The sequence below is a fragment of the Mesoplodon bidens genome (genome assembly GCF_964165515.1).
Source record: "Mesoplodon bidens genome assembly, chromosome: 5".
Taxonomy (NCBI): Eukaryota; Metazoa; Chordata; class Mammalia; order Artiodactyla; family Ziphiidae; genus Mesoplodon; species Mesoplodon bidens.
The window spans coordinates 114,730,621-114,753,283 of NC_138161.1; the positions used below are offsets into that span (position 1 = coordinate 114,730,621).

A 22,663-nucleotide genomic window follows, 5' to 3' on the forward strand; every position below is an offset into this window, starting at 1 on the left:
CAAAGTCAAGGAAAGTTAAAAATTATGAGCTATAAACTGCTTTTAAACAGGTGTGCTCCACAGTATAATGAGTGGCATTTTTAAAGCATTGATAAATATTCATTGGAAAACTTTTTTAATATGTAGGAGGAGGAACTGTCTCTTAAATTATCTGCTCCTTTGCCAAATCGGTCCTTTATATGCTGTAGCTTTTTCAGTGTAACTGTATTTTCAGCACAAATATGGAGAATCAGGTAACTTAATTAAAAATATATAAATTGACAAGAATACCAGTACGTTCAGTCTCCTGACAATTGACCTGCACAGTGAATGCAGCAGGTAACTGGTCTCAGTGGGAATCTTGAAGATGACAGGGGAACCTGAAGAAGTCATCCCTATCCCCCTGCTCCTGCGAAATATATATGAAGTGTATTTCTATTGCTTCTGGGAAGAGGGTCCAATAACCTTTTTTACCTACCCATATCAAGAAGCCCTATATAGTCAAGAAGCTCTCATTTAAAAGCTGTGATGCATCATGGATAAAATAAAGCATATTACTAAGTCGTCTGCATTTTCCAGAGAGAGGACCCTTTTCCAGTCTGAAGTGACCCTGGTGCACTTTGGGAATTTGTAAGACGTGACTTGATACACATGTGTGGTTGTGTGTGGAAGCATGCTGAGGGTATGCTTGCATTTGGAAGGGAGGGAGGAGACTAATTATTAGGCTTGATGCATTAAAGACTTTTAACTTGTCTTTTCTTTAAATTGCTACCATAATCGTTTGTATTGCATCTTCTCCCCTTTACTATATTTTGCTCTGGCAAAAAAAATTACCAGGATAACCAAAAACTCGATAATCATGCATCTCTTTTGCCTTCTGCATTGGTGCTGTCTTTTTAGGTCAAGTTTAGGGAATCTTTTATTGAGGTTACTGCTTCAAAGAAATATATGTTGAGAGCTTCAAGTGTAAAAACTAATCAAATTAACCAAGTTTTTATATACTACTTAATAGTTTTTAAAACTTTAGAGTTTTTCAAATAGTCATGTTACATTTGTGTAGCACTTTGCCATCTGTAGCAGAGCTTATCAGTTGGCACCAGATGTCTGTCCCACAGGTGGGTGTTAAAGGAAAGTTCAAGGAGAATATGATGACTAGAGAGTGTATATCATCTCAGAAGAAAGGCCGTGCTCACCTCAGCTAGTGATTGGCAAATCGATCGAGTGTTATGCAGTCGCTCTTTTAAGCAGAAGCAGAAATACAGATTTTTTTTTTTTAATGTGAAATCTCTAACTTAAAAAACTGGCTCAACTATTTTTTAAAGCACTGTACAAACTCAAAATATCTGTGGACCAGGATCATGGGACATTGTTTTAATATTTATGCTCCAGGAGATGGTATTCATAGCCTTTGGAGGTTTTGTTTGTTTTCATTGAGGCCTTTGTTTTTATTTTCTGTCTTACTGACATTTTTGCAATTCTTAAACCATCATAGAACAAAAGAACCTTGACATTTCACAGTGTATATTGCCAATTTCATGTTCTTTTGACCATGTCAGTTACATTTCTGACAATGATCAATCCTGTTCCCTCTAGAGTGTTGGGTAGGCACACTAGGATGATACATTTAGAGGTCTGGGGTGGACAGTGGGGTGAGTATGCCCCAGCTCTCCCTATGGGGCCACAGTAACCTACTGCTGGGAATATTGTTCTCGAGCTGTCTTGCTATAGTTAAAGGACTATTGCTTCGTAGAATACTTAGACTGTATTGGGTATATATGATCAAGGTGGGACTAATTATGACCTCATTCTGATGCAGTCCTCGTGCTTGAGTTTGGTTGAAGGAAATAGTTGCATGAAAACTTTTCAGTTAATAATGTGCTCTTTGGAGGTGAGAAAATCAAACAGAACTCAGGAAGAACACTGGGAAAGGCTAGCAGCTGGTGAGATCCTTAGATATCCCAGAGTTGGTACAGGCTAATGCCTTTAACACTTACCAACAGAAAGCAAAACAACAACAAACAAAATATTATCTTGGTAATTAATTAAGCCTAAGAGGCAGCCACCAACCTGTACTGGGTCCCAGCAGTGGCTAGCATAAATAATAGAAACTTAATACAGATTTGTTGAATTGAATTTTTCTTTCATGGAATAATAGTAATAACTGCTGTATATTAAATGGCTAGCATTTTACTAAGCATCTGATAGGTTTTTCTGACTTCACATCAACCATGCAAAGGCAAATATCACCTCAGTTTCCATATGAGGAAGCTGAGGCTGGGAGAGATAAGGATATGCAGCCTGGAAGCCTGGAGGTCTGTTTAATTCAAGAGTTGCAATGATTGGAGAAGAGGCTAGTTGTAGGAACCTGCCACTCTTCCTTCATGTTTCCCAGGAAATGGGCTGAGCAGATGGTAGCATTAAAGTTGGACTAATGGGAACATATTAGCATTCAGACCTGCATGTCTGTCATAAATATAGAATTGATCATGCATTGCTTGTTTACCGCATGCTTATACATTTTTCTCATTGCATGTTCAGAAAAGTTAATTTCATGACCAAGACTTGTTTTCGTAGGCCAAAACCTTTAACTAGGCCATCATCCATATCAAAAATTAGTCCTTAGTTATTGTGTTGTAATGGAAATAATTTTTTAACCAGTTCCCTTTGTCATTGTAGGTTAAGAAAAATCTATGTAGATGCACATTTTTTTCTCCTTTAAAGGAGAAGAATATTAATATTATAACTTGCATTTTCCATCGAAAAGGAATATTATTTTCTGGTTTGTTTACCATGTACCCTATCATGGATTTTTAATAAACACTAAATCATGAAGGACACTTTACACATGAAATTGCCATGTGAAAAGACTAACGCTAATCCAGACATCTTTTTTTTTTTAAACCACCACATGTCAATATTTATTACCTTTCAGCTTCTTATCAAGGATGACATTCCTTTTAAGCAGATAACTAAGTGAGTTACATTTGTATTCAAAAAAGCTCCAGAAAGTTATGGAAAGGACCAGGATTGTCGTCAGAACTGTCCAGTGCCCCAGCCCAAACCTTCTGCTGACGTCACCATCCAGGCAGCAGCCCTGTGGCCTCACCCTCCCTGGGGAGCTGCCCTCCTCACCCAAGGCTGTTCCAACCAAGGCAGAGGACATGCAGGCCAGGCTGCAGATGGGTCAGAATACTCATTCAGTACCTTCTCTGCTCCGGTATTGTGCTAAGCACTAGGATGCATGGGAAGGAGAAATCACAGGTGCCGCCCTTACAGGGCTTGCTCAGGAGCAGAACTGAGCAGTACGGTGGAGTGGGATAACTGACAAGGCAGGAAAGACAGGGTGCTGGCACCACGTCACGCTTCAGCTGCCCAGCTGTTTTAGCTCCTGAGGAACTGTTCTAGTCTCCCAGGCCCTGTTGTTCCTACTCATGGGGTGGTCTTGGGGATGCAATATGTTAATACATATAAAGCTTTTAGAACAGTGCCTGGCACTTAGTAAGTGCTCAGTAAATGTTAGGTACATATTAGCTATAATGTAACCTAATCTTTTCCCAAAATTTTAGTGACAAATTTCTACACAACTATGTTGAATTCTATGTCCTGAAGCAGAGATATAATTGACTTTTAAAAGAGAGATATAATTGACTTCACATAGGAATGAATTCTTTTATACTTATTAAAGTGGTTTCACAGTTAGCTGGTGAAAATTTAGACATAATTACTTTTACCATACTTAAGGAATAATTAGCCCTGCTAAATGGGAGTTATCATTATCTTAATCATCATTATTATTCCTAATCTAAAGCATTTATTGAAAGTCTGATTTTGCTTTTTAAGTAAGCTAACCCCTTTTCAAAGCGAGGTTTTGGACCTGCCCTTGGGGTACTTACAGTGTAAGACAATAGTAATGCCGATACAAATTTAGGGTCAGCATTAAACCTGTTGTTCCTTCTCGAGTGTGCTCTTATTGGTAGTTTTTGTTATAAATGTTCTTATATCTCCTTTTATGGTTACGTAGCCCGCCTCTTCCAGCAGATTTAGAGGCTTCATGTCAAAAGCAATTTATAGAAACCAGATGATACTGTTTGCTTCTAATTATGTCCCCAAAGTGGTTGCTTAGTTCTCAGGTGATATTTTAAAATAATTTCTTTAGAAGTAATTTCAAATTTACAGAAAATTTGAACTAGAACAGTACAAAGAACTCTCCTGTTTCCTTCATTCGGATTCCCCGACTACTGACATTTTACTACATTTGTTCCTATTCCTATCACCTATTCCTCTGTATTTATCTACCCGTTATCACTCGTTTTCTTCTGAACCTTGAAAGCAAGCTGTACATGATGTCCTGTCACCCAAGTACATGTTTCATACACTCTCCTACATCACCTGCATAACAACCCTCCAGTCTGGAAGCCAAAACTGTTACAATACTATCGTCCCATCCACAGGCCTCATTCAGATTTCACTAACTGTCTAAACTAAGTGTCCTTTTTTTTCCCTTTCTGGATGGCACATATTTACTAACTATCTTCTATGCTCCAGGTATTGTGCTAAGCACCAGGATACACAGGGCAAGGAGAAACGTGGTTGTTGCCATATATACAATGAGTTGTCGGATCTCTTTAGACCCATCAGTCTAAGACTAAGAAGTCCTGATCTGTCTCTCATGTCCTTAACAGTTTTAAAGAGTATAGGCCTTAATTTCCCTAGGGTGACCCTCAGCCTAGACCCATCCAGTGTTCCCTCATAACCAGTTCAAGCCATGCATTCTTGGCAGACATACCAGAGACACGGTGCCATGCTCTTCTCAGGGTATCACATGAGGTGGCAGGACTATGACTATACCCATCCCCCCCCGGTGATGTTGACCTCAATCACCTGCTTCTGTTGGTGCCTGCCGGCTTTCTCCACCTTCAAGTCACCATTTTCCCTGTTTTATTGATCCGTATTTTTCGGGAAAGATTCCTGGTCTCTATCAACCACCTCTGTGATGGTTACCAAATGGTGACTCTCTACTTCCGTCATTTCTTTTCCATGTATTAGTTGGCATCCTACTGTAAGGAATAGCTTTCCCTTTCTCTCATTTATTCATTTATTTATTTTATTTATATCAGTTTGGACTTATGAATTCCTATATAATCCAGTGGATTGTAATCTGTTATTTACTTTGATGCTAAAGGTGTCTGTGATTTGGTCAGAGGGAACCCTTTCTTCTTGTCCTTTTGACTTGTCTTCATCATTGTTTGAGCATTTCCTTACTTTCTGATAAAAAGATTTCCAGAATCATCTTGTACTTCCCCTGCCCCAGCCCTGGAATCAGCCATTATGCCAAGGAACCTGGTTCCTTTTAGTGGAGGATGGTATATTTAGGAACCAAGATCTGGTAGTTGAGGTGCTCCTCACTACTGGGATGTTATTGCCTCTTGGTCCTCTCAGTAGAGAAAGCTACTATATACATATATGTTTCAATGCATCTATATGCGTATATACTCATACACATGTATATCTAAAAGTATTTACGTCACTGTATGTGTATATGTGTATACACACACACACACGTACATAAAATCATGAGCTCATACCAATTCCTCCAATTACAATTCAACATCTTGGTGTTCTTTCTAGCATTCTCCCTTCCATGTTTGTAAATACCTATTCCAACAGCGAGAAGTCCATTTTTTAATATATTGATTTATTTGCTCAGTTTACTTATTTACAACATGTAACTGATTTTCCAACCATACTAGCCATCTCTTACACCTACCATCTCTATGTCTCTCCCTCACCTCCCCATCCTCAATTGCAAGAGAGATGTTCTCCCCACAGCAACAGGGGAGTGTGTGTGTATGTCTAAAGCCCAAGAAGACAAGTCAGAACTGTTCAGAGTTTTGGGACAAGACCTGGATTCAACTTCTGTAAACCTCACTTTCCTCATCTGTAAAATGGGGATCCGAAGAGGTAATATATGTTAAAAAGTGCTTGGCAGGATAGTATGAGTTCAGTAACTATTAGGTATAATTATTTTGACTGCTATTGTGATCATAATTATTAAAAAGAGGTTATTCCCCCCAAAGTTAAAAATGGGCAAAAGACATTTCTCAAAAGAAGATACACATATGACCAACAAGCACATGAAAAAATGCTCAACATCTCTACTCATTAGGGAAATGCATATCAAAACCACGACGAGATGCCACTTCATACTGTCAGGAAGAAAAAAGGAAAATAACAAGTGTTGGTGAAGATGTGAAGAAATTGGAACCTTTTTGCACAGTTGGTAGGAATGTAAAATGGTGCAGCCAGTGTGGAAAACGGTTTGGTAGTTCCTCAAAAAGCTAAACATTGAATTACCATATGATCTAACAATTCCACTCCTAGGTATACCCAAAAGAATTGAAAACAGCTACTCAAATAGATATTTGTACACCCATGTTCACAGCAGCATTATTCCAGTTGCCAGAAGGTGGAAGCAATACAGATGTTCATCAGTAGTTGAATCAGTAAACAGAATGTGGTATTTACGTACAATATAATATTCAACCTTTAAAAGGAGGGAAATTCTGATACGTGCCACAACATGGATAAACCTTGAAAATGTTATGCTAAATGAAAGAAGCCACACACGGAAGGACACATATCGCATGATTCCATTTAATTGAGGTACCTAGAATGAGCAAGTTCTTTTTTTTTTTTAATTGAAGTATAGTTGATTTACAGTGTTGTGAAATGAGCAAGTTCTTAAAGACTAAAAGTAGAGTAGTGGTTACCAAGGGCTAGAGGGAGGGAGAAATGGAGAGATATTATTTAATGGGTACAGAGTTTGTTTGGGATGATGAAAAAGTTTGGAAATGGATGGTGGTGATAGTTGCACAGCATGGTGAATGTACTTAATGCCACTGAAATATACACTTAAAAATGATTAAAATGGTAAATTTTAAGTTATGTATATTTTATCACAAACATAAGGAGATTACTAAGATTTTAAGATGACATAACATGAAAAACTTGCCTATATGTATTCTTTTAAGACTACTTCCTTTTTCCATAACGTCCATTGGTTATAGATATATTGCCTCCCCCACCCCCCAGCAAAACACAACACAACACACACACACACACACACACACACACACACACATGCAGAGTCTGCCAAAGGAAGGCTGAAGAATGATATTTGTAGAGGTTAACAGACAGGGAAAGTTGGGGGAGTCAGATGGATCTAAAACAGGGTTGACTTGTGGGCTACATCTAGCCTGCAATTTGTGATGGTTTTTACATTTTTTAAAGGGTGTAAAAAAACAACAAAAAAGAATACCTGACGAAGGCCACATATGGCACAAAGCCTAAAATATTTGCTATTTAGCCCTTTTTAGGAAAAGTTTGCCAACACCTGGTCTGAAATGACGCTTTGGACTGAATTGTGTCCCCCAAAATTTGTATGTGGAAACCCTAAGCCCCCCAGTGTTATGGTATTTGGAGGGGGGGCGTTTGGTAGGTGGTTGGGTTTAGATGAGGTCGTGAGGGTGGGATCTTCACAATGAGATTCATGCCTCTAAGGCACTAATATCCTTGCACATGATACCTTTTACATATTTTTAGAACTTCCCTCTCTCTCTCTCACGTTCCATGTGAGAATGTGGTGATAAAGCAGCCAGCTGCAAGTCGGGAAGAGGGTCCTCACAAGGAAGCAAACATGCTGGCACCCTGAGCTCGGACTTCTAAAACTGCGAGAAAATACATTTCTGTTGTTTGAGCCACCTAGACCATGGTATTTTATTATGGCAACCAGAGGAGACTGAGATAAACATACTGTTCACAGTTCTGCCAAGAACAGACTCTAGTCCTCACCTCCGAGATTTTACCAAAATTTCTTCTCTTCACAAATGAAAAGGGTATCGAGAAGAGGAAAGAACACCTACCAGAGAAAGCATGATCAGGGGATTTCTTTGAAATAACCAGAGGGGTAAGCAGTAGGTTCCAAAATGCTAAGAAGAATAGGGTTTCTACAATAGCGATTTTCTTATGTGGCACCATTTGTTTTTCTTTGAATGTAATAAAAATGACAGCTTTTCATGTACTGATACTCCCTGAGCCTTTTAAAGTCAAACAGATGATGCTATTTGTGTGTAAAGGTTTTTCTCTTGCACCCATTTGTTTCTCCAGCTTGAATTTCTATGTAAACTCCCTTGGCTAAATTGCACACGCCACCCACTCCCCACGCCTCCTCTCCCTTTGTAGAGCAGGGGACTGAAACCTGCTTTCTACAGTGTGGAGGGTCCAACACGTAGCTCACCGCACCAGGCAAAGGAAGATTTCCTGGCCAGCCAGGCTGCCCCCGGCCCATTCCCCCGTTTGTGCCATGATGGTGAACATGCAGCTTTGAAACATGGCTTCAAGACATTTTTGGTCAACCTAGCCCAAACCTGCTCATTGATCTTACTGGTTTTAACTCATTCCATTCTACCCCTATTTTGTGTTATTGGATAATTATCTGCAAATTAGATAAGCTTGATCTCTGACTTTATGTGATCCCCTCCTTAACAACATGTTGTACTTCCTATTGATCTGAAGATATCATTTGTACAAAATGATCATTTCCCCCATCCTTAGTCTTCTTAAAATTGTGACATGGTCTTCACAGCTGGATTCTGGGAACAGACTGTTTTCACATTCATCCTGAGTCTGAGTTTGTTACAGTTCTTTTGTTTAAAGTCTAATGGGGTGGGGGTGGGGGGACAGTGAATCAAATAACCTGCAGGCTGGATCAGAGTGGGAGGCCCCGGGGGTGGGGGGGACTTCTTTGTTTGCTTTTCCCTTATTTGAAGGCCTCTACGACTACGTAGAAACTAATATCAGGTATCAAAAAGCAGGCAGCTGATTATGATTGAATTGTTTTGCTTTACCAATATCTGTTGAGCTCCTACTTGTGAAAATCACAAAGAGCTTTTGGGAATCAAAAATGAATAAAACACGCTCCCTGCTTTCAAGACGATTACAATGCAAAATATTAGAAGAACTTCCTGTTTAACCCAAAGGTCTTTAAGGAAGGCTTCAGCCCATAGCTGTAAAAACATATCTCCTTAAGATGAGGAGGATTACAAAGTCTATCAAAAAGCAAAGTGTGCTCTGAAATTATGTTTTAGTATAGATGGGTTTTAAGCAAGGATTTGGAGACAGACTGAAAAATGAAACATGAAAGCTTTAGGGGGGTTTAGCTTTTGCTTTACTTTGGCTAATATAAGAGTGCCAGGAAAACAAAAAGTACTCTTGCTCTTGACAGTATAAAATTCTTATTATTTTTAGAGAGTAGTAACTATGGATTTATGAAATTCTTTGTGAGAGCAATTTAGTTAATAGGTATGTAAATGACTACTTATTTCATTGTGTAGGTGGATCGCTCCATGTACACTTTCTGAGGAAGAATGTAAGTGCTAAATTAACATTGCAAATGCAGAGAAGCAAAAGTTAAGGTTAGAATGCCATACCTTTGTTGTATTAGGTGTTAGGAGTAAGACAGAGACATCCATCTTGTAATTGAAATTTGTTTGATTTCCTCAGTGGAATTTCTTATTCACATCCAACTCTCTAACTGCTCTTTTCGGATGTAAGAAAATATAAGTGAATTGGTGTGGAAGGTTGTTTCTTATTATTGGTTTCCAAGTGCCAAGGATCATCATAACTTAGCTGGGGTGGGAAGAGGGGGTGCTGAAAGTTAATACCACGGTAATAAATTTTCATGCAAGATTTGCAGTCTAAGGCATCTAGTGAGAACATCCCCTAAAAAACATACATGAGGAGCTCTGTTTAAAATATATTGTTTTGGGGACTTCCCTGGTGGTCCAGTGGTTAAGACTCCACACTCCCAATGCAGGGGGCCCGGGTTCGATCCCTGATCGGGGAACTAAGATGCCACATGCCGCAACTAGAGAGCCCACATGCCGCAACTACTGAGCCCGTGCACTCTACAGCCCATGCACCACAACTAGAGAAGCCCACACACCACAACGAAGACCCAGCGTGCCAAAATAAATTAATTGATTAATTAATTAATTTTTTAAAAAGTTTAAAATATATATATATATATTGTTTTTTCAGCATGAAAACAACTTCAGGGGAGGCTAAGTATTCCAAAGCTCTTCTGGCTTTAGCCACCTCCTGTGATCAGCATGGAAGCTTCTGTAATCCTTGAGTTAAACCAGGCCTCATGGCGGGGCGGGGGGGGGGCGGGCAGAAGTCACCAGTGGGAGAGAATAAATGGGCCCTGCCTCGTAGCTGGTCTCCAGCCTCCTCACGTGAATTCATCCTGCCCAGGGAATTAGCTTCAGTTGTGTTTTAATCATTATATTGCCCTTCTTTGAAACTTCCTTGGATTCCAAGTTGTCATGCAAAGCAAATTAAAATTCTTGTTAATGGAACCCAAGGTTTCCACCAATTCACCCTTCTGCCATCTTACCTAACCATTCTTGGCTCCCACTAACGCCAGTTCACATTCTCCACATCAGGTCAGCAAACGAACATGCAGAAACTCACACATCGTGTTTGTTTCTCCCTGTGGGCTACAGCTCATATAATTCCCCCTCCCTGTCTGTCTTACTCGTCAGTAAGCTGAATTCCTTCTCACTTGGCTCTACACAATTGTTGTCAGGCATGCATGTGTTCCTTTATGTGGTAAGCTCTTTCTGTGCTGTGCTATGGCCATTGAGGTAAACACCAGGGGCTGTGTCAACTTCTTCAACCCACCAGCTCTGTAAGGGGGTGAGGGACTCGGCTTCCCACATGGTGAGTGCTTCTTTGTTAAGATGTTTTATGTGTTTGCTTTTGCTTTTGTCTTCCTTTTCTACAGGTACAGAGTGAAGACAGTGTCCTCCTGTTTGTTATTGCCTGGACAATCACAGAAATTATCCGTTACTCCTTTTATACATTCAGTCTATTAAACCATCTGCCTTACCTCATCAAATGGGCCAGGTAAAGAAGTACAGGGAATGAAGACTAACTTTTGAAGTGATCTATCACTGTATTTTTCCTTTATTGCCTAAATACTATTTTTTATTTCTAAAAATAAAATTGTGAGAATTCCCTGGTGGTTCAGTGCTTAGGACTTGGTACTTTCACTGCTGTGGGCCTGGGTTTGATCCCTGGTCGGGGAACTAGGATCCTGCAACCTGCCCGGTGTGGCCAATAAATTGTGTGAGACGGGTTAGGTAGAAATCTGGTCTGTAGATTTCATCAGAATAAGTGACTGTACATAACTTTGATTAATAGAAACACTTTAAAATTTTTTATCTCTACTTATTTCCTTGGGATCAGTTCTTTTCAGTTAAATTATTCAAAAGAGATTTGATATACCATCCCTTTTTTGTCCATAGAAAATTTTACTGATGAGCTTCTGCCATTTTGATGGATTTTGGACCAAGTCCAATTCTTGTCTCAATTTTGCCAAGATAACTCTTAAATTACTTTTTAATTAATAACAAATGTTACATGGCAGTTTTAGCATATTATCAGTTTAGTTTGCTTTGATTATTTTTAGCAGTAATATTTGTTATGAATTGTATAAAAGGCTGATAGTTCATCTAATTATCTGAACTAATGTGTGACACAGTTGTGAGCAGTTTTCTGAGTTAGAAATGACTACAGGAAGGAGTGACAAAGCCTAAGGATCAAAATTATCCTTGGGGGGCCTCCCTGGTGGCGCAGTGGTTGAGAGTCCTCCTGCCGATGCAGGGGACATGGGTTCATGCCCCGGTCCAGGAAGATCCCACATGCCACGGAGCGGCTGGGCCCATGAGCCATGGCCGCTGAGCCTGCGCGTCTGGAGCCTGTGCTCCGCAACGGGAGAGACCACAACAGTGAGAGGCCCGCGTACCGCAAAAAAAAAAAAAAAATCATCCTTGGGGCCAAAGTTCCTCATTTCATAAAAGGAAAATGATGGTTCCTAGACAATTTATGAGTCTAGTGATTAAACAGAGACATAAACCAAATGCCTCCAACATTTCAAGCATGTGAACTTCTTTTTCTTTTCTTTTTTTTCAATAAACATTTATATTAGGAAAAAGGGAGAATGGGAAAAATATAGCAGTTTCTAACCAAGCTGGGCAGACTTGTGAAAGCTGTCTATCCTGGTTATAGGGAAAGTTTATTGACCAAACCCTGATTTTACAATTAGAGAAAGATTCTTTTGTCCATTGTCTTCTGTGGCCCATGGAAGAGTCTTCCTTTTCCACCATCCTCCTCGGCATGGCTGAAGGTAGCAATGGAGAACATGTCTTTCTTTTGTCACAGATTTCTCGGCACAATTCCTGTACCTGGACATTTAGAGCCCAGTATTTATTGTCAGCCACAAACAGCCAAAGGCTTTTTAAAATCTGAGCTGATGATTTCTTTAGCAATACTTATACCTCAGAATGGCTTCCAGTTAGTTCCATTGGATGAACCTCTCTGAATTGTTGTGTTTTTTTGTTTTTTTTTTTGCGGTACGCGGGTCTCTCACTGTTGTGGCTTCTCCCGTTGCGGAGCACAGGCTCCGGACACGCAGGCTCAGTGGCCATGGCTCATGGGCCCAGCTGCTCCGCGGCATGTGGGATCTTCCCAGACCGGGGCACGAACCCGTGTCCCCTGCATCGGCAGGCGGACTCTCAACCACTGCACCACCAGGGAAGCCCTCTGAATTGTTTTTGAAACCTGAGGAACTCCTTTATTTTAAAGTGAAAAAAATTGTGTGGAGTCACCCATGTGATAGTAATTGTAGTTTTTTTGACTGGAAAATTATGTAATGACTAAAGGCTTATCATAAAAATTTTTAATGTCTTTTAAAATTAGGGTATATTTTATTTTTCACAATAGCACGTACAGACATTTGAAAAGTTGTAGCAGTATACACACGTTGAATGTGCTGTTTTTTTCAGTCCACAGACCAGACTTTGGTGTACATTGTAGGGATTCCTGGACACCATGCTCCAACACCTTCCCCCGCAAACTCACCCCCACCCCACGAGGCAGGACCCTTCAGTATAAACCATGACTCAGTGCCCTTACTTTACCAATATTTGGCATCATCTCAGTTATTTTAGGGAGTTGTTTTGAAGAGTTGTTTATTTAGGCCAAATTTTGAGGCTGACCAAACACATTTCTTTTATTTTAGAACATTCAGAAGCATACTTGCTTTGGCCCTTTTCAAAAACTGGCTTGTAAAACCTGAATTTAAGCAGTGGGTAAACAGGGAAATGTATAAACGATAGCTTTCACCAAGTAATCAGTATTGGTGGGGATGCATCTTTCTACTAAAGCTGGCTTTGAACCTCAGTAATGAATATTTTGTTTTGTTTTAGGTACACGCTTTTCATTGTGCTGTACCCAATGGGAGTGTCAGGAGAATTGCTCACAATATATGCTGCATTGCCCTTTGTCAGACAGTCTGGCCTGTACTCCATCAGTTTACCTAACAAATACAATTTCTCTTTTGACTATTACGCATTCCTAATTCTGATCATGATCTCCTACATTCCAAGTAAGTAGATGTTTATGCATATATTTATTTATGTTTCAAAAATTGGCTCAAGAATAACTAGAGTTAAAATGCCTTTGGTTGTTTTTACACCATAAATCTAATTTATTGGGAACGCTTTGGTTTTTGTTGAATGCCGACCGACTGTCAGAGGGAATTTTCTCTGGTAGTGATTGAATAAAGATGAACCCTTCTCAATACAGCTGCCAAAATGCAGTGCTTCTCAGTGTGTGTTTTAAACAGTGAATTCCAGGATAGGTTAACTGTCTATTGGAGGAGAGTACTGAGTGGAAAGCAAAAAAAAAAAAAAAAAAAAGCCATTAAAGACCTTACCTTGAGTTTTTCTGTCTCTTGAGAACTACTTGTTGTGCTATTTGAAAAACACTGTAAAGAGATTTTTACATTTTTACTGTATCAAAATAGACAGTTACTTCACTTTTAAGGAATTGATAGTTAACTAGAAACAAAATAAAAATAGATTAATTTGTTTTTTCTATATTTATTTTCTTGTTTGGAAATAAACAAAGCCATCTGAATAGGACATAGTGTTATCTTCAGGATGGTTTCCAATTATTTTAATAATTCTGAAGGTTTAAATATATGGTAATCAAACACGCCTATCAGCACATTAACAGAGAGAAAAAGCCATGTTTGAGGCTTCTCTGAAATGAGTCATGTTTGCTGAGGAAGAGTTGTTTACTCCTTTTCTCAAATTCTGATGTTCAGTTGCAATCCTATGATTGATTTCCACATATCCAAAAGGATCTTGTTTTACCCAAGGACACGTAAAGTTAATGTTTCTTCTCATTTAGCTACTTCCATAGGCATTGTGACTCTGAATCTTATTTTAGTCTGTGAGATGCTATGTCCTCCCTCCCCTAAACCTCAGGTTAAATTCAGACTGGAGGGTTGGATTTTTCTTCAGCCCACAGCATTAACTGAATGAATCATCCTAACACAATCATAGGTGACATGTTTGTGTCCCCCTGTGGAAAATTGCATTTCATGCGTTGTGAGAAAAAAAGCACACCCCGATTTCATGTGAACATTTATCTTGGAGAAGTTCTTGGATGCAGTTCTGCTACATGATTCATTTTCTACTCTTTATTAATGATCAAGTCCTCCTCTCTGGTGCTAGAACCATGGTGGCTAAAGGACATCTCTCTTCAAATGTAAAAGGTAGTTGATTTTCAAACAAAAGATAAATATGGAAGAGTGTAAAAATTTACGTAATAAAAATTAACTTAGAGCTTTTCACCTTTCTAATTTTGTTCCCCTAGAGTTTCATTTCCAGTCTCTAGAGCAACAATTCCTAATTGCAGTTTTGCCACACCCAGGCTAACAAATATCCCAACGAGCACCACAGGATTTATTTAAATTCAACATAAGTCTTTGAATGGCGATAGATGCTGTATTGGGTAACTGGGAAAGGGGCAAGGAGAATATCATGAAATCAAACCAATAACAAGGTGCTGTGTCATTGACAGAAATCTGGGGCCCCTACCTCAGAGTTGCTGCAAGATTTTCTGTCTGTGGAAGAGAAGGAGGGGCTTTATTCCAGGAACAGTTCTCCAGGGCAGCCCGTGTCTGTCTGCACCTCGTAGTCTTTTTTGTGCTCTGGTGGGCAACCAGTGCTGCCCAGCCTTTTACTTCTGCCTGCTGACCTCTCAATGTAGCGAAGGGGCCTGGTCAAGCACAGGATGATAGGATTCCTGAAGGAAAACAAGCCCAGTTCTCTGGGATTGTCCTTCTTGGCCTTAAAAGAGAAAAGAGAGAAAACACAGACCTTAGAGCCAGCTGTCTTACAGCGCTCTCCTCTCAACAGACGTCTGCTTTTACCTCAGTCCTTCCCCCGTCTTCCATTCTCGGCCTCTTTTTGACAAGAGAACTTGGCTTGGTTAAAAGCTGTATTCTTTCATTTCTAAGGCAGCTTAACTCTTGTAGAACAAGGACAGGGATTAAAAGGTTCCCTCCAAATCCCTAACTCCCCACCCCGGCTCAGGATGGTCATGCAGACCATATTTGTGTCTGCTGGCACTCACTATGCTTCTGGCCTGAGCCAATGGCCCCGAATGTTTTCAGTAGTTCAGGTTGTTAATATTGAGACCAGTTTGTACAGTTCATTCCAGCCAGCTGCACATTTCCAACTTTCCAAAACTTGGTATTTATGAGAAGAAAATGCAGAGTTAGGAGAGGTTGCTGTTGATATGCAGCTTTCTTTACCAAATTTGGTTTCCTTTCTACAACTTACGTTTCTTTTAACCCTCTTTAATGGGAAGTTAATGATATACATATCTTACATAAAGCAGCACCTCTTCATTATGGTCCTGACCTGATGTTGCATTGGTGCACACATAGCCCATATTGTGTATGGCCCATGAGCCGCAGCCCTGGGAGTTTTCTCATATCGAGGTGCTTTGGAGTCCCTTGCAAGATGCTCTTTTCTTCCTCTGCTGCAGATGCAGTATGAGTATGTACAGTATCCACAGGACTCAGTAGACATCTAAGTCCTGTTTACATCACCTCCCCCCATCCTTGTGCAAATTGGTGAAAGTTAGCTATAGGGGTGTTAGCTATAGCCTTAAAAAGGCTGTGGAAAGTTAGCTATAGCCTTAAACAAAAAAGGCTGAGAGAAATGAGAAACAGTGAGTAGGGTGAGGGCACCAAGAAGCAGCGCACTCTCCACATTGTCAGTAACCATAACCTCACCTCTGATTTTTAGAGGAACAGAAGAAACTTGCCCCAAGCAGAGCATTTCCAGTTGCTCTCAGCCTTCAAGTCTTAAGAGAGCCCATTTCCTTACAGGAAGGTGGGTCCAGTGACACGCACAGCTCCCTACCCCGACTCGGACACACCAAGCCAGACACACATACGTGCACAGCCACCATCTCCACCCTCCGTGTCCTGAACTGTAAGAGCAGAGGGTAGAATTCTAAATGGCCTGTTGGCAGGTTGAGATTTTCAGTGTAGTTAAAAGCAGTAGCCGTGCATCTGGAATTGTTTCAGCCACTGTGGTTGGATTCAGTGTGAACATGTGGGTAATTGAGATGGAGACAGTGTCACCCAAGTTCTGGTCACCTCTCAGAGCAGTAGAGAATTTCCAACCCAAGTACCCCCATTCTCCTGGCCTCCCCCACACTTTCCTTTCTCTTGGGCACTGAGAAACCTCTGGAAGATGTAAAAAAAAATGAAAGGGCCATATTGGCTCTCCAGTTCTGACCCCTGACCCTCTGTAGCCAGCAGGCCCTTGCCTGGGGGACGAAGAAGGTATACTTGGCCGTCTTGCTGCCACTAAGGGCCTAATGAATGGCTTCTGGATCCTTGTCCTCCCTCAGAGCCTGTGGGGCTATAGCCACCTTATGAGTGGCGTAATAACAAATGCAGCCAGTGGAAAAGTCCTTAGTGTACCTTGCCTCAAAGTTTCCCTTTACTAAAGTAGGTCTGTAGAAATGTGACTGGCCACACATTTTCAAATGATTACAATTAGCATTCCTTATGGTTTAATTATATCTTTACTTCCAGTTTTTAGATTATAGAGCTTGTCACATTTTCTGGCTTTCATACCAAAATAGTTCTCTCACTGTTGAATTTTATGCACAAGCTGGGTCTTTTCTGTGAATAACTTCCTGCCTGCAAACAGTGAGTGGAGTGGATGGCAGCCCAGTTCGGCACCGGGGCCTCCTCTGCAGTTTATCAGATCTATGTGCACACACCCACTGATGTCTTGGAGTACTTTGGGAGGATCATTTGACATTTGGCCAACTTGGAATCCATTTAAAAAGGAAGAAACTGTGAGAGCAGCGTTGGCAGTAGTAGAAATTACCTCCCTCAAAACACAGGTTACTGTCTGAAAAATAGAGATTGGAGCGGTTGGGAAGGGAAGGAGGGACAGTGTACATCCAAGACCAGCTCGCTGGAGTTTTTCACATGGTTTTTGAACCCCCAGTTTACAGTAACCTTGTGAAGGTCAGGTAGTTTAAACTTGCATTTCCCAGCAGGGACACTATAGGCATTTGGGATGACACAGTTCTTAGTCACGGGGGACCGTCACGCGTTGTGGGTTTTGGCATTCCTGGCCCCTTGTGCTGAATGCCAGTAATCTACCCCCTTCGATACTCTCCCCCCACCCGCATTTCTAAATACTGCCTAGGGAGGCAGGACCACCGTATTCACTTGAGAACGAGTCCTTTTTAAAGTAGTCTATGAAATGACCAAGAACAGAATCTCCGGTGCCTAAGGGCTTGCTTTTCATATGGACTTTTTCCTCATCCAAACCTGGCTTAGTGGTGTTCAGATCAAACGTCATAGCGTTCCTCCCCCTCTTCAGTCTTCCCACTCAAAGAACAGCCTTTCTCTGGAAGTACTTTCAGGAGATCCTCCCTGACGACAGAGCCGTAACAGAGAGGCCGAGACTAAGGGTCAGGAGCCCCGAGCCTGGTCCTGACTGTGTCAGTGATTTGCTGTGAGACCCCAGGCATGCGCCCACCCTCTCTGGGGCTTGAGTTCCTCCTCTGTGAACAGGAATAATAACTCCATCACTAGAATTCTTCCCCTGGTTGTTGGGGAATCAGAGAATACATGTGAAGATAATATGAGAGAGTGTAAAGAGTATCATTGGGCAGCTCTGTGGCATCTTGATTGGTAATGGTAGTGCCAGTAGTGTCTGTCATTCCAGTCCACGCTACCCTTCCCCCTCGGCTAAAGCGGGAAAGTCAGTCCCTCTGTGTTTTTCCTCTCTCTCCAAGCCCACTTTGTTACCTTCCTTAGTTGCTGGAAGAGAAAGTGGTCAGAGAGAGAGGACCTCAAGTCCATGTGCTTTACATAGAACATGTGATTTTAAATCATCTCCTTAATGAATCCTTTCTTTTCTTTCCAGTTTTTCCCCAGTTATACTTCCACATGATACACCAGAGAAGAAAGGTCCTTTCTCATACTGAAGAGCACAAGAAATTTGAATAATTCCTGCTTCCTGCACACCCCCAGAAACAAACTTTCCAATGACAAAAGATGCTGCAGACTTTTTCTGTTCCCAGTACGTTTCATAGAAAATAAGTAAGAACTTTTTTTAAAATACTGAAAAAAAAACAAACCAAAACAAAAACCAAAATCCAGTGTCACATGGGCCTGGGATTTTATAAAAAACAAAACAAAAGCTGTTACATAAAACATCCTTGCTGGTCCATTTCAGCATGTTCTTTCAACCAGAAGTTCCCAGTATTTAGGATGGCGCTGGAAAGGGATTTGGCATTTTTTATCCTCCTGTTTCCTTCATGTGTCTGATAAATAAAGATCTGTAATACTAAATACTTGAGCGTTATAGTCTGAGTAATGAAGTTGTGCCCACTCAATGCCCAGCTTGCAGCAGTTATGTTTCAGTCTGCAGTGTGTTTAGCATTCCCTCTCAAAGTGCTTGACTGCATGCTGGAAGCCATTTGTTCTCTGGAATGCTCTGAAGTTATGGCTGGGACCTTCCCCTCTATCTAGTGAATGAATTATACAATGTATATATGTCTGTGAAGCTTTGGAGTAGTGCCTGTAATCAGAAAACAGCTAGAACCCTTTTGTTTGTTTTCAATCGAGTCATTACTGCCTGCCACTACGAAATGTGCTTGAATTTAATAAGAATTTAATAAGTATATTGTAGAGAAGCTACTTTATCTGGGGCTCAGCCTCAATCATATTTTAACAAAATGACAGTTCTCAGAAAGGGAAAGCTCAGTCACTAGTCAGTGACAAGTACCTTTCACAGTACCATTCTCAGAACACCCCTGAGCAAGGTGTTTGCCAAGAGCAATTCTTACTTAGGGACCTGACGCCAGTCTAGTTGCACAGGAGTAAAGAATCCATTAACGAAAGCACATGGAAGGCGTTACTCTAAAAATGGAGTCTGGAAGAACAGTCAGGAATGGGTTTATATGCCCTTATTATTTTACTTTTACATTTTCATTCATCTCTTCTGTTTGGATACTTTTCCTAATTATGGTCCTATGTAATTCCCACCAAGTTGTAAATCCAGAGGCAGTGAAATGTTCCAGTTGGGCAGTCATGAGCTAAAAGTAGTATTGTCCCCACATTTTGGATCAGCCAAGAAATACTTTGGACATATGGACATTGTCTAATTAACATCATGTCTCCATACTTTAATTGCTAAACTGCATTTAAGGCTCTTCAAGAAAGGGTTGGATAAAAATGTAAAGCCCAAGTTTAGACATGCATTAGATTTTAAACACAGAATGTTCTTTGCGCAAACTCCCTCCGCCTTTTTTTAATTGGTTGATCTGTAAAAGTCTAGCTTACTGACTGATTATCAATTAAAATATAATTGCTACTATTAGAAGTGTCATAATGGAAAACTAATTTTTAAATGCTTATTTTCATAGAAGCTTGAAAATTAAGATGAAAATGAGAAGAAAATATGCAGCCTAAAGTTTAATGCAGGTAGATGTGTAATAAATTATTTTTGAATTAAACATTAAAATTCTCCTTCTTAAAGTTAGCACTCTTAACTTGGGCGTGTTGAGATTAGAATCTATTCTTGTATTTGATAAACAAAATATATGGGAAAGATTATTTTTCATGCTTTTTCTTTTTCTAAAATATATTTCTACTATAAAATAGAATCAATTTGGGTTATATTAGCCTTATTATTAATTTGAGTAAGATTTTTTCATTTATTTTTGGAATAGTTGTAGAAGATGGGATGAGAAATGCAGGTTTTCCAGAATTGCTGGCTTGGGGGTTTTATTCGGGCCTCTCTATTATAATTTGTCACTATGAAAAACAGTCTGTCACAAATAGTGGTTATGCATCAAATTGAACTTCGGCAACAAGAACGCAGCGAACAACTCCCTTCTCAAAAAGGGTCTCAACCCCAGTGTGCATTTTTGTCCATCAACATTTGAAGTGCTCATTGAAGATAAGTAAGCCATGCCACCGTGTCCTTCAGTCACCTCTCTCAGTAACTGGTTTCTTTATCTCTAACATGAATTCATTTCTCTTTGGAAGTGGTGGTGTTCTCTTATGAATTGAGAATGTCTAACCCCACCAGATGTCACATCTTCTTATAAAGTGTGAATGAGGAAGGTGGTGTTTTGGTGGGTATTTTGTCAGACTTACCATTTTCATTTCAGGGCACAGTCAAAGGCATCAACTGCCCAGGCCCCGACCTGATTGGGTGTTTCAGATCCCCCGCTTCGGGTACCACCTTCTGGCAGAAAATTCTTTGAGGTATGCAGTAGTGCTTTGTAGACACAAGCTGCTAATCCGCATCTTGCTGTGTTCTATTTGCTAAGGTTGGGTTCATTCATTTAACACGTACTGACCATGGAGAGTTAGTCATGGAATAAAGCACATCCTCCCTGATGAAAACGTTCTCTGGAGCAAACTTCCGACAGGAAGGGTTTAGACAGTGTAGCGTTAAGGCATGTGAAGAGATTGTGCCCTCACTTCCACTTATGTTTCTGGTTATTCGTTTATAATAAAAGGTTGGCGTTGATGTGGTACAACCTGCAAATTATTTTCACTTCTGAGTTTCAGATAAAACGTTATAAGACAATATCAGTACATACTGCTCCTTTGAAATTTGGGTAAAAAATTATACAACCATATATAGAGTCATTTTTATATTTTTTCTATGTTGAGAAAACCAAAACTGTAATTTTATAAGTCTTTGATTCACTAAAATTATATAATTTAAATGTATTTTTTGTATATTTAGAAATAAGGAGTTCAAAGACTATGCTTAACTTTCTATGCATGCATTTGGAAGCTGTTTTTACCTGATAATGTTAATGTAGTAATAAGTTGTACTCATAAAATACTGATCTGTGTTGCATTTCAAAATAAACTGGTGTGTGCTCTGCCTGGATTTGAAATACTGACCAGTGAGTCTAGTGATTTTTCATACTGAATTGGCCTGAGAATGGTGTTACAGGATTACGGAAGAGTTTCACTTCTGTTAACGGATTCCAGCTCTTTCTTTACAGTTTTAAAATCTATTTCTGCTGTTCATTAATGGTTCTACACTTACAGGAAAAATAAAAATAAATAGATTATATTAAGAGGTTTCCAAAAAGTCATTCTTCCTACCAGTCAGTCTTCAAGCTTACCAAGCCAGTCTCCAACCTGGCTACAGAAGGACAAGATGGATTCCTCATATAGGTGACCAAGAAAAATAGAAAATTAATCAGTAAAAGATTGAGGGCCCTTGTCTTACAATGTTTGTGTGTGTGTTTTAATCTAACTTTTCTCATGTAAGTTGAGAGGGGAAATACTGTTGCCCAGCAACGTTCATCTTATAGTAAAACCAGTACTTGGTCAAGTGGTTGAGTACCTCCTCCTGAAAACAACTCCAAATACAGAGCAATCCTAGGCACCACTTTACACACTGATGTCCACAGTAACAAGTGGGCAGAAAGACACTGAGAAGGGGACTCAGCTCAGCCACTTCTGACCTGCTAGTGATAGACCCTAGATTTCCTCACCTCAAAATGAAAGTGCTGATGCACCCCTGTGCCGGTCGCTTTCTAGTTATTTCTCTGGGTGATCTCAGGGTGCCTCCAGCAGGGACATGCCCCCTCCTGAGTCTGCCAGGTCTTTCTCAGAGTTGTCACCCTTGTCCAGGACCGTGGTCTTTGTTCCGAAAAGGAACATTTTCTTTCTGAACGCTGTCTGGTCACAGACATTACCAGCACAGTGGTTAGGACCACCTCTCTCCTCACATAGAGTTTAATCTGCTTCGGAGACACGCTTTCATTTATGAAAAGAAAGAAAATTATTTCAACTGAACTTGAAGAACAGAGGTAGGGTTAATAGTAGAGGCTACACAGAAAATACAACCTTTCAATCTTAGGGTGGTAATGGGAAACCAGCCAGGGCTTTGTAATTTGTCATTGTCATATTTTATGGCAATTTTGTGTACTATGTTAACATAAGCCCCAGCCTGAGGAATTACCATTGGTATAATTAAGAGACCTACTGTTACACACAGCATTCCGAAAATACTGCTGTGTTGTTCTGTTCCCTTTAACAAGAATGAAGACTAGCTTTGCAATTCCTCATGTATTTTTTTTATCCCAGCATTACAAATAGACTGGTTCGTTGTTATACAGTTTAGTGTTGAAGAAACTGTTCTAAACAACTATTAGCAAAAATAGCCATATCTATTAACATTCCCCT

The 22,663-nt window shown here is 40.1% G+C and overlaps 1 protein-coding gene across 1 annotated transcript in view; it reads left to right on the forward strand.

The window, feature by feature from the left end:
* Positions 1–21,366, forward strand: part of HACD2 (3-hydroxyacyl-CoA dehydratase 2) — a 92,921-nt gene extending 71,555 nt beyond the window's left edge. Inside the window, exons 5-7 of the mRNA XM_081235678.1 lie at positions 10,826–10,947; positions 13,311–13,489; positions 18,363–21,366. Coding sequence (XP_081091804.1) covers positions 10,826–10,947; positions 13,311–13,489; positions 18,363–18,445 — 384 coding nt within the window. The 3' untranslated portion in view covers positions 18,446–21,366. The remainder of the gene's footprint in view (positions 1–10,825; positions 10,948–13,310; positions 13,490–18,362) is intronic.
* The last annotated feature ends 1,297 nt before the right edge of the window (positions 21,367–22,663 follow it).